Genomic DNA, 13,370 nt, shown 5'->3' on the forward strand with positions numbered 1-13,370 from the left:
AAGTGTCCTAAATTCCAGCACGGTATGGATCTCAGGAACTGCTCATGGTTTGCCCCTGGATGGGCCATAGTCTGCCACATTGCCACCACTTATCAGGGAAGGGAGGTCCTTGCTTGGCTTCCCAGTTGACTGATGGGATATTTATCTGCCTCTGTGCTTTGTGGATGCTGGTCCTGCAGGCTTCTCACTGTGAGCTCTGCTTTAGAGACAGTATACAGGGAATCTTGCCATGACTCAGCACAAGAATCAGTGCTCTTATTTCACTGTTACATTAGCAGTGAGTTGCAATCTATCATCAAACTTGCTGTCTTCAAAAATGTGTATATATACAAAATTAATGAGCAAAACATGGATTTAAATTTGAAGAAATCAGTCTTCATTCAGCTGTTTTGTTTGGTTGTATTTGTTTAGTTTGGTTTTGTTTTATTGAGACAAGCTTTCTATATGTACATCAGCTAAATTTTAACACCCTATGGAGCCTAGAATTGCCCTGAACTCACTGAAACCATCCTGCCTCAGCATTTTGAGTGCTGGCATTATAGATATATACCACCACACTTTGCTTTTGATTCAGATTTGTAGGAGAGAATTTACGATATCCCAAACCTGGTGTCTCAACCTTCATGTGAGAAATATATGTATGATCCTTTAGGAGGTGGTGACCTTTGAGGATGTGGTCGTGAACTTCAGCAATGAGGAGTGGACTTTGCTGAGTCCATCCCAAAAGAACCTCTACAGAGATGTAATGGGTGAAACCTTTAGGAACATGACTGCAATAGGTAAGGACAAAATACTTTTGTCATTCATGCTGTCAGAATGTTGTATGTCGCTGTTTCATTAAAAACAACGTGAAAATATTTTTAAAAATAGCTCAGACTTGGACACATTATATCATAACTCTAAACAAAATCTATTAATATGTATGTATTATTCTAATGAGCACTGGTAATTCTATGTCTACAATTCAGGAGGACTTGGGGATATCCAGGAAGCTGAAAACGAATGCAAAATTTACTGGAGATACTTAAGGTAATTCGCACTCATAAGGAGAAGGAATGTTCCTGAGTAATTAGTGAGTCAGCAGAAAAATACCACCAAATAAATGAGGCACCATTCAATTTATTGTCAGTAATATTCTCCAAAGACGTATAAGCTAGGGTATATATAATGAGTGGATTAAATCAAGAAAATGTATGGCATTGCATATAGATGTGTATGAAAGGCATACGCTTTGAGTTATGACATTCTCTCTTCAGTTTTTCTACCCATATATATATGTGAATACAACACATTCATCATCTAAAAATTGCTAAGATTGCAATAGAATTTGAAATAAAACAGAGTTTTTGTGTTTCCAAGCCATGCTCTGAAGAATCAGCCATTGCGACTAAAATTCTTAGAAGGCTGGTAGAATGTTAATTGCACTCATACTGAATATCAGTGTGCAGTTGTCTCTAGAAATTGATCCCCTCATACTTGTCCTGGATATATTTTTAAAAATTCAAAATTCACATAAAATACTGATACATGCTTACTCATATACAAAGCAGATCAAGTTATAATAGATCAGGCCTTGAAGAAGCTTAGCTATCTATCACTGGATTTGTGGAGAAGGAAAATGTTAATAGACTCTTTGTGATTGTGCATTCTTGTAAACCCAGCACACTAGGAATCAGAATTTGCAGAATTGCAAATTCAAGTTCAAATGTCACAGCTTAATGATCAGTGAAAACCTCTTAAAACACATTTAAAAAGCTATAGATTTTATGGTAATAGCTGTTGTTCATTCCCAGCATGGAAAAGAAAAAAATGCATTATATAATGTCAAAAAATAAAGAATATAATGTCATTTGCCATGAGAAATAGTTGGTTCTTTCTCCCATCATTTCGGTGAAATAGCTCAGCTATGAAACCTAAAAGTTCACAGGGTTTCTCTTAGATGAAAAACCAAAATATAAATTGTGGAATGAAAAGAAAGAGTTAATAGAGAAAAGTAAGACTGACCATATGGAAAAGGGAACTACAGGTTAAGGGCGGAAGGGAGATTGTGATGGGGAAACATATCATAATGATCTGTATGTGATACACATATATACCCATGCCCAAAGTGAAGATAAAGATTCTGCATTTCAAAAGGTACCAAATTTTAAGATTTCTAAATGTGTACCAGTCTTTTGGGAATGTTTGTTTTCAACATGTCTTACAAGGCCATTCTGTTACTTCATGGTCAGAGTTTCTTAGCAGGCTTTAAAAACAGAACTTTACATTAATGCAATCATTAAACTGAGACCCATTTCACTGTGAACGTTTCTTTTTTTATTTAATGTAAGGAAAGACTAAAAAAACAAAGTAAGTAGAAATGATACCACTTTCAAAGTGAAAATAAACAGTAAGAAATCTAAAGACAGTGATGACATATGATGCTCATAGAAATAGTTAATGAAATAGCACATGGGCAAATTGTAAAATACAAAAGTGAAACATATGTTGTGGGGATTCAAACAGCGAGACTGCAAACAATTTTGTTCAAATCTCCAATAAAAACTTAGTAATATGTTTATCAATCCGATATGTGATTTTTTTTTTTTTTTACAGAAATGACAAGGTAGGGAAATCCTATGGACATACATGTTGGAATCAGTGTAAAGAAGTATTCCTTCGTACTGCAGAAGTTAATGTAAATGTGAAAGAAGCAGAAACACACCACAATGTTCAGATCCATGAAAAATATGGCAGTGAGGAGAAAGCCTATGTATGTCAGCAATGTGGAAAAGGGTTCACCAAATCTCGACATTGTAAGCAACATGAAATAATTCACACTGGAGTGAAACCATATGTATGTAAGAAATGTGGGAAAGCTTTTAACACACGGACAAATTGTAAAGTACATGAAAGGATTCACACTGGAGACAAACCCTATGTATGTAAGCAATGTGGGAAAGCTTTTACCAGACCTGGATGTTGTAAGGAACATGAAAGAATTCACACTGGAGAGAAACCATATGTATGTAAGCAATGTGGGAAAGCTTTTAACACACGGGCAAATTGTCAAATACATGAAAGAATTCACACTGGAGAGAAACCCTATGTATGTAAGCAATGTGGGAAAGCTTTTAACACACAGACAAACTGTAAAATACATGAAAGAATTCACACTGGAGAGAAACCCTATATATGTAAGCAATGTGGGAAAGGTTTTACCCAGCATGGAGCTTGTAAGCAACATGAAAGAATTCACAGTGGAGACAAACCATATGTATGTGAGCAATGTGGGAAAGCTTTTAACGCACGTGCATATTGTAGGGTTCATGAAAGAATTCACACTGGAGTGAAACCATATGTATGTAAGCAATGTGGGAAAGCTTTTAACACATGGGCAAATTGTAAAATACATGAAAGAATTCACACTGGAGAGAAACCCTATGTATGTAAGCAATGTGGGAAAGCTTTTAACACACGGGCAAACTGTAAAATACATGAAAGAATTCACACTGGAGAGAAACCCTATGTATGTAAGCAATGGTAGAACCAGTGTATATAAGCATCATGAGAATTTTTTGAGCACAAGTACATATTGCATAATGCATGAAAAAGTTCACACTGGGCAGAAAACTTATATATGTAAGGAATGTGGGAAAGGTTTCGGCAGAAATGCTCATTGTCCAATACATGAAAAAATTTACAATGTTGAGAAACCCTGTTTATGTGAAGAATGTGGGAAAGCTTTCACCACACATGGATTTTGTAAAATACATCAATGACTCCACTCTGGTGAGAAAACCTATGTATATAACAATGTGGCAAAGCTTTTACCACAGTCATTGCAAAACACATGAAAGAATTCACACTGGGAAGAACTACTGGCTACGTAAGCAAGTGGAGACACTTTCAGTAGCCAGATTGCAAGTGAAATACGTGAACAAGCTCACACAAGAGATAAATCCTATGTGTTATGAAAATACTCTCAGCACACATGATCATTGTTACATATCTGAAAGAGCTCACTTTATCCTATGGGCATTAACAATGTGAGAAATATGGCCATCCGTGTTTGTTGTTAAATACATAGAAAAATCAGCACACTTCAGACAGTTTAAATCTAAGTTTACTTTAAAAATTCCAAGTAAACCTGAAGAAATAATCAATACAGAAGTTTGATGTCAATATTTCTTCACAAATTTTCCAGAAATGACAAATTTGAAATGGTGCTCTACTCAAGTACATATTTTGTATGGTTTGCAGTTAATCACTTATACCTCTTTAGATTTTTTAAAGTGTCTTTGTGCTTCAACATGACATCTTGTAATTAAACATGGTAAACTGAAATGGGCTTTTCACTTTCAAGTATGGATAGTGTCTATGTACTTAATATTTTGTCTTTAAACCTTAATTTTTATATTTTTGTGAATTATTTTTATTTAAAGAAAAAAACCAAAAAGTGTAGAAATAATACAGAATTTCTGAAAAATAAACAATAAGAAATCACTAGTTGATTAGTTACATATTGTCATCTTAGAAGTAAATGTTCAAGTTACAAAATTAAAGCATACAAAGTGATATTCAAATAATGACACTGCAAACTGTTCACCTCAGTGATCCAACAAAAACTTATTAATATGCTTATCTGTTCTACAAACTTGTTTTTTCTTCTTAAAGATGGTAAGATTAAACATGACAAAACAGAACAGTTCATAAAGAAACAAGTTAAGGAAACACAGGTTTCAAAGCAAGTCCACTGAGATGTTCATTTTTTATCTTACTGTCTCTAGTTTTCTTCAAAATAGTTGTTCCATCTTCACAAGCATTGAATATATACTGAACATTATAGAACTAATCAAATAATTACAGGATGATGCAGGCTTTTTTGATCTTCAAGACTGATTTTGGGGAAGTTGATAATGATTACCATAATGTGTCTCATTCTCTTCGTAGTAGACATCTTTATTTTTATGTATGCTGAAATTGAACATAAGAGACTAAACTAATATCACTCTGAACAGTGAATAACAGTATCCTGAGAAGGAGAAAGGTGAGGAATTGCCTTTAAAAAAAGAAGGCAGAGCACATTGTTAAAAGTGTATTAGGATGTAAAAGCTACAGTATTTCTGTTGCTCTGTTTAGTTTGATTATATTTTGTTCTGGTCTGTCTACTCATATTAGATTTGAGGGCACAGAGAGATAACCCAAAAATGGCAGGTTATACCATGATGGTAATTGTCCTTAATTTCCTATTAGCTAAAACTGAAACCCTGTATTAGTAACATTGTCTTACTCTGACTGATCTTATTTTAAGCTGGTTTGTTTGAATGTTATTTGGCCTTGACTGATTTTATTCACACTTGGTATGCTTGCTGGTATCAAGTCCAAGAGTAGAGGCAACTACTCTGAAGATGATAAGATGTGAAAGATATATATTGTGGGGCTGGGGATTTAGCTCAGTGGCTTAAGCCCCTGCCTGGAAAGTGTGAGGTCATCAGTTTGATCCCCAGTACCAAAAAATAAATAAATAAAAGATATAAATTCCAGGTTTAATTTTTTTATTTAAGGAGAAAAAAATAACATAAAAAAGCAAAGCAGTAAAAGGGTACAAATAATACAGAATTTCAAGAATAAAATACAGTAAGAAACCACTAGTTAATAGGATACTTGTTGTCTTCTTAGAAACAGTTGTCCAAATTATAAAAATTAAAGCATATAAAGTGAACATTCCTACAGCAAGACTGCAGACAATTCTGTTCAATGATCCAACAAAAGCTCAGTAATATGATTTTCCTTCCTACACACTCAAACAGGCACTTAGATCCCTTAGACCACCTTCCTTTCCTCTCTTCTTCACAATAATAATTACACTTCTGTGTTTTCTTTAACTCCCATAGTTCTTATTAGTTTTTTGAAGAGAACAAAACCTCAAGTGAGTTAACAAAACAGAGTTGGTTAGAACATAAGGATGGGCATAGTACTTGATGCAAAAATAGAATATCAGGTGATCAAAAATGGTTACCACTGTGCCTCTTGCTATTTTTAGAGAGTTCCTTATATCATCAGGTATAATAGAATTGATCAAAACAGTACAGAATAAGACCAATAAAATCTACACTGGAAACCTACAGAATTTCAAAAGAAGATAATAGTCAAACCATAATGGGCATCATAGTAAATCTTATTGCCTACAAAGTGGTTCCCTATACTCTCAAACTTGATACTACCAAACAAAATAGAATATAGTAAAATCAGGCAGAACAAGATGGGGAGAGCAATACTGGGGTTAAAATCAGATTAATAGGAAAACAAAAAAAGTTACTATAATATATCCCACTATTTTTTAATTTAGTTTTCCTTTAATTGAAGAAAAATAGAATAATTTTTTTTAAAAAGGGTGGAAATCGAGATAAAAGAGACATTGTAATAGAACAACACAGGTCAGTACTGAACAATTAAAGCATCATTTGGTTTCACCACCAGGTAATCTAACATAATAGTAGTCACCATAGTGCCTCTTTCATTGAATTATTTGAGTATAATTTTGTATACTATAGAATCAATCACATCAAGACAGTGTGAAGCCATTCAAGACAATGAAAGAATTACAGGGTATTTAGAGCCAGTTAACAGAAAATGAACAACGATTTCTATATTATCTCTTTGCCTGTAAAAAATTGTTTTGTACTATCACAGTAAAATATATTAAGATACAACATGTTAAATCCAGTGAAAACATGTACAACAATTTGATGGGAGTTTCAAAGGAGATGATATTAAATCAGCACTAGCTTTTATGATGTGTTATTTTCTTCAAAACAGCTATTTTTGGTACTAAAATAGAAAAACCCAGGGTAAAACCATTGCACTTAATGAGTGAAAACATTATATGGATTCAAACCAATATGACTGGGTATCATGATTACCACATACTTCTATGTATTATCATTTCTTATACTAGGGAATATATTTGGTATTTATACATGTGAGTTTGATTCATTTCACTTATGAGTATGGTCTCAGTCTGTGTCCATTTATTTATATGTCAATGTGATCATTCTTTATAGCTGAGTAGTTATCCATTGTATAAAAGCACCATAACTGTTTTATCCATTCCTCAGTTGATGGACACTTAGGTTGTTTCCAAGATCTGGCTATTACAAACTGTGCTGCTATAAAAATGGGTGCACATATATCACTGTGGAATGATGCTTTCAGTTCTTCTGTGAATATGCCTAGAAGTAGAATAGCTGGGTCAAAAGGTGCTTCCAGTCCCAGCTTTCTGAGAAATCTCCAGACTGACCTCCACAATGGTTGTAGCAGTCTACACTCCCACCAAATGTGCAGGAGAGTTCCTTTGTACCAAGAGCGTCTCCAACATTTGTTGTTGGTGGTTTTCTTGATCTTGGCGATTCTTTCAGGAGTGAGATGAAATCTCAGTGTGGCTTTAATTTGCATTTCTCTAATGACCATTGATGGTGAACATTTTTTCATGTATTTAATTGTCATTTGTATTTCTTCATCTCAAAATTGTTTATTTATTTCAGATGCTCATATTTGGATTGGGTCTTTGAATTTTGGTGATCTCCTTTTTTAAAATGCTTTATATGTTTTAGACAGAAGTCCTCTGTCTGAGGGGCAGTTCACTAAGATTTTTTCCCAGTTTGTGGGTTTTCTTTTCACTACACTGGAGATTTCATTTGATGTGCAGAAACTTTTGAATAAGAGGCGATCCCAATTACTGATTCGGGGAAGCATTTCCCATGCGGTTTGAGTCCTGTTCATCAATTCTCTACCTACTCCTATGTCTTCAAGGTTTTTACCTAATTATTTTCCAATAGATTTAGTGTTTCTGTTTTAATATTTAGATCTTTGATCCATTTAGATTTTATTTTCGAACATGGTGATAAGCATGGGTCTAGTTTTAGTTTTAGGCATATGGAGAGCCAGTTTTTCACCACCATTTATTAAAGAGAATGCCATTCTTCGAGTGAACATGTTTGCCCCCTTTATCAAAATAAGGTAGTTGAGTGTGTTTGTAGTGGTGGTTGTATCTTCTCATCTATTCCACTGATCTTCGGCTCTGTTTTGGTTCCAGTACCATGTTGATTTTACTACAGTTGCTTTGTAGTATAACTTCAAGTCAGGGATTGTGGTGCCTCCTCCCTTGCTTTTGCTGCCTCTAACTGTCCTTGCTATTCTAGGTTTCTTCTCATTCCAGATGAATTTTAGGAGTGATTTCTTAAGTTCTATGAAGTATGTTCATGGTATATTTATCGGGATTGCATTGCATCTGTATAAAAGTTTTGGGAGAATGGCCATTTTCACAATATTTATTCTTCCTATCCATGAGCAAGGGATGTCTTTCCATTCTTTGAGATAATCTTCAATTTCATTTTTCAATGTGTTATAATTTTCCCTGTATAGGTCTTTCACTTCTTTCATGAGAGTAATTCCTAAATATTTCATTTTCTTGGTTGCTAGTGTGAAGGGTGTGGCCTCTCTTATTTTTGTCTCTGTGACTTTGCTGTTAGTGTATAGGAATGCTATTGATTTTTGAGTATTGATTCTGTATCCAGCTACATTACTGAATTTATTTATTATATCTAGGAGTCTTTCAATGGAACTTCGGGGATCTTCTATATAAAGTATCATGTCATCTGCAAATAATCATAATTTAACTTCTTCTTTTCCTATCTTTACGCCTTTTATTTCTCTCTCTTTTCTAATTGCCCTGGCCAGTATTTCCAGTGCTATATTAAATAGGAGCTGTGATAAGGGACATCCTTTTCTTGTGCCTGATTTTAAAGTAAAGGCCTTCAGATTTTGATCATTTAATATGGTACTGGCTGTTGTTTTGTCATTGCCGGTCTTAATTATATTGAGGTAAGGACCATCTATTCCAATTTTCTGCATGGTTCTTATCATAAATGAATGTTGGACCTTATCAAAAGCTGTTTCTGCATCTATAGTAATGATCATGTTATTATAACTTTTGGCTCTATTGCTATGGTGTAGTACATTTATTGATTTACATATATTAAACAATCTCTACATGCCTGGGATTAATCTCACTTGGTAATGGTATATGATCTTCTTGTTAATATGGTGCATCCTATTTGGCAATATTTTATTGAGGATTTTTGCATCTTTGTTTATTAGGGAGATTGGTCTGTAGTTCTCTTTTTCAGTTGGGTCCTCCTCCGGTTTTGGTACTAGAGTGATATTTGCTTCTAGGAACAATTTATGAAGGAATGCTTGCCTTTGCATTTCAATGAAGAGTTTGAGGAGTGTTGGCATTAGGTCTTCTTTGTATTTCTTGTAGAATTCTTCAGTGAATCCCTCTGGGCCTGGGCTCTTCTTTGTAGGTAATGATTTTATTACGTTTTCAATTTCATTGATAGAATTTGGGTTATTCAGTAGTTTTACATCTTCATGACCTAGCTTTGGTACTTCATATGCTTTAGGAATCTGTCTATTTCTTCTGTGTTATAAAACCTTTGAGAGTAGATGTTTTTGAAATAGGTGTTGATGATCTTCTGTATTTCAATAGGGTCTGCAGTAATTTCACATCTTTTATTCCTTATTGCATAGATTTGAACTTTTTCTTCCATTTTTAAAATAAGGTTGGCTAGGGGCTTTTCGATTTTATTTATTCTTTCAAAGAACCAGGTCTTTGCTTCATTGATTTTTTGGATTTTTTTTTTTTTAGTCTCTATTGTATTGATTTCTGCTCAGATTTTTATAAATTCTTCTCTTCTTTTGGCTTTGGGCTTGACTTGCTCTTCTTTTTCTAGATGTTTGAGGTATAACATCAGGTTATTTATTTGTATTCATTCTGTTTTCCTAATGTGGAAACTCGTGCAATAAATTTTCCTCAGAGGACAGCTTTGATTGCATCACACAGATTCTGGTACATTGTATATGTGTTTCCATTTGTTTGTAGGTATTGTTTAATTTCTTCTTTAATTTCCTCTGTGACTCACTGATTACTCAAGAGTGTTATTCAGTTTCCATGTGTTTGTGAGATTTTTGCAATATCTTATCATTAATTTCTAATTTCATAATGGTATGGTCTGATAGCATGCAAGGGATAATTTCAACCCTTTTGCATTTATTTAAATATGCTCTGTGAATTAATATATTGTCTATTTTAGAGAATGACCCATGTAATACTGAGAAGAATGTGTATGCTGTTGTTGTTGGGTGGAATACTCTGTATATGTGTTAAGTCCATTTGTTCACAGGTTCAATTCTGTTCTTTTTTTTCTTTGTCATTTTCTGTCTGGTTGATCTGCCAATTGGTGTCAATGGTGTGTTAAGATCTCCTGTTAGAATTGTGTTAATGGTAATTTGATTTTTCATTTTTGTTAGTACTTGTTTTATATAACTGGGTGCTCTGGAGTTTGGTGCATATAAATTTAAGATAGCTTTCTCTTCCTCTTGGGGTTTTCCCCTAACCAGTATGTATTGACCTTCTTTATCCCTTCTGATCATTATTGGCTTGAAGTTCACATTGTCTGCAAACAAAATAGCTACCCCCCTTTTTTTTTTTGGTTCCTGTTGCATGAAGTATTGTTTTCCATCCTTTGACTTTCAGTCTGTGAATATCCTTTTGGGTTTAGATGGATTTCTTGTAGACAGCATATGTTTGGATTTTGTTTCTTAATCCATTCTGCCAGTCGGTTTCTTCTAATTGGTCCATTGAGACCATTTACATTAATGGTTAGAACTGTTATATATTGATTTGTTTTTGACATGTTATCTTTCTGCTGTTGTGTCCTTATCTTTCTGCTCTTTTTAACTGTCTGTTTTGTTTAGTGCTTTTTCCCTAAATGTATCTAGGCTGTCTTTCAGTATTCTTTGCAGAGTTGGCTTGTTGATCATGAAGTTTTTCAGCTTTTCTTTGTCATATAAGTATCTTATTTCTCCATCGAGTTTGAAGGACAGTTTTTCAGGGTACATCAGTCTAGGTTGGAAATCATTTTCCGTTAGGATCTGAAATACTTTGCTGTATGCTCTTCTTGACTTCATTGTTTGTGCTGAGAAGTCTGCTGTGCTTCTGATACTTTGCCTTTATAGGTGATCTGTCTCTTCTCTCTGACAGCTTTTAGTATTCTATTCATTTGCTCAATTTCTGGGATGGTCATTATTATATGTCTGGGTGTAGATTTATTCCGGTTATGGCTATTTGGATTTCTATATGCTTCATTGATCTTCATATCAGTTTCCAATCTCATGTTTGGGAAATTTTCAGCTATTACTTCTCTAAATATCCTCTTGACATCCTTTACATTGTCCCCTTCTTTTTCATTTATCCCTATCAACCTTATGTTGTCCTGCTTTGCATCATCTTGCAGGTGTTGAATAGTTATTTCCTGATTTCTTGTTATTTTTAAAAGATCTTTCCTTTCCTGTTCACTGGCTGCAATCTTGTCTTCGAGGTCTGAGATTCTATCTTCATATTCATTGAGGCAGTTTTTACAACTTTCAGTGGAGTTTTTTATTTCCTGTATATCACTTTGCATCTGCTTTATGTATTCTGTTTGTTTCTTATAGAGTTCATCCAGGGATTCTATCTTTTTGTTTAGTTCCTCCAATTTTTTAACTGTGGCTTCTTCTGATATGTTCAGAATCTCCTTCATTTCTTTTGACATTTCTTTTTTTACCTATGAGATTATTTCTAGTTTGAATTTCTTTAATGCTTCCCAAAGTTGCTTCTTTACTTCAGTTACTATTATTTCAGGTATTTCAGTTATGTGGAATGTGTTTTATTCTATGCACATGGCTCCTAGGCTTTTTTGCGATGGGATGGATATTTGAAATTGCATTTTGGTCTTTCATTTTGTCATTTTGCTGTATTTTCAAGCTTCAAGTATTGTTCCAAGTGAGGGAGCGAGTTCACCCAGATTGGGATGGGATTCCATGCCTCGGCTGAACTTGCTGGCAAGGTAGGGAGTTCCCCCAGACTGGAATTGGAATCTGTTCCTTGGCCCCACTCTCTGGTCCGGGCAGGAATCTGTGGGCTTATCCCCAGGTGAGGAAGAGAGTTTCCCCAGTCTCAAAAAGGATTCTGTGCCTTTGCCCGACTCCCTGGTTCTGACTTGCTGGTCCCAACTCACTGGTCACAGAGGGCAACCACCTGGTCCCCAGGTGAGGAAGGGAGTTCCTCCAGACTGGGATGGGATTCCATGCCTTGGCCTGACTCACTGGTACTGGCAGGAAACCACGGGTTCTGCATCAGGTTTGATTATTAACTGCTTTCACATCCTACAATGTCTTCAAAGTTGTGTTTTTATAAAAAGAGCTATATAATGTTATGCTTAATTATATAGTCCCTGATGATGTGGACAATTCTATTGAAAATAACAAGAGAAAGCATAGAAGGTACTGTATATCACCTAATATTGTGGTCTTATATGTCTCTTTCATATCATGATTTTCTAGGAATTTGTTTTGTTGTCTACTTTTGATCTGTTTTCCCCCATAACACAGAAAGCATAGATATACACATAGAGATTCACACATGGGAAGAATTTATAACCTATTTATTGGAACAAATAATATAATGCATAATGTAATGAACAGATACTCTGAAGAAGAAGTGACACTAAGAAACCCAATGCTAATTCTGTAGCATTATGATACAAAATTGAGCAATTCTATTATTCACTGTTCAGAGTGATATTAGTCTAGTCTCTTATTTTTTGGGGGGGAATTGTAATATTAACATGGCTTTGTTTTAATCTTTTGATGCACATGCTTCATTTTCTCTTTCATAAATGATGTTTCTGAAGTGGATGCAATATTTGGCATTAAGATATACATTTATAGAAGCTTGGAGCATGTGTTTTTGAAAAAGTTGTGTTCTTTTCACATAACTTGTACATTAATGAATGTTACGTTTTCCAAGTTGTGACAAGACATCTGTTGATTTCCTAGCATCACTGGATATCATACCATGTAAATTATGTTGCCTGATTTTGTTTCTCAGTGGAGCCAATATTTGTCATTTAAGTAAACCTTTGTTTTTCTAACCATCAGAATTTTACTTGTTATGTTTATATTACATCTTTATTTGCTAGTAAGGTTTCCCCACATGTACCAAATGTAAACCATACTACTGTGAATTTCTGATTGTGCCATACTGACAGAATCATAACTTGTCTCCCATAGCACATCACAATATATATACATATATATCAATATCTCAAGAAATTATAAAATTTGGCATGATTTATGAGTAACCATACTTTGAAATCAATTTTTCTTAAATATGGAGTTGTTTGGGGGGTAAAGGTTGTTTTTGGTTGTATCATGCAAATGCCTTTATTTTATTCCTTGATGCTGTGAAAGCATTATATATTTTGTAATTATTACTGTTTTTTCCT

General features: G+C 34.3%; 1 protein-coding gene across 1 annotated transcript; it reads left to right on the forward strand.

Moving 5' to 3' along the window:
- The first annotated feature begins 659 nt into the window (after nt 1-659).
- Nucleotides 660-4,377, forward strand: LOC134474326 (zinc finger protein 791-like). Its single transcript, XM_063241867.1, has 3 exons — nt 660-779; nt 969-1,029; nt 2,596-4,377. Exons 1-3 carry the CDS (start codon nt 746-748, stop codon nt 3,524-3,526), a joined length of 1,026 nt encoding a protein of 341 aa, XP_063097937.1. The 5' UTR covers nt 660-745; the 3' UTR covers nt 3,527-4,377.
- Nucleotides 4,378-13,370: the final 8,993 nt, after the last annotated feature.

This window comes from Cavia porcellus, unplaced genomic scaffold, assembly GCF_034190915.1.
Source record: "Cavia porcellus strain 051 isolate PalLab524CR breed Dunkin Hartley unplaced genomic scaffold, mCavPor4.1 scaffold_32, whole genome shotgun sequence".
NCBI lineage: Eukaryota > Metazoa > Chordata > Mammalia > Rodentia > Caviidae > Cavia > Cavia porcellus.

What these genes read in the sequence shown, in the direction of transcription:
- LOC134474326 (XM_063241867.1), top strand. Translation starts at nt 746, where the DNA reads ATGGGTGAAACCTTTAGGAACATGACTGCAATAG. An exon ending in TAGGAACATGACTGCAATAG is followed by an intron (nt 780 to 968) that starts GTAAGGACAAAA and finishes TCTACAATTCAG; the next exon opens with GAGGACTTGGGGATATCCAG. An exon ending in ATTTACTGGAGATACTTAAG is followed by an intron (nt 1,030 to 2,595) that starts GTAATTCGCACT and finishes TTTTTTTTACAG; the next exon opens with AAATGACAAGGTAGGGAAAT.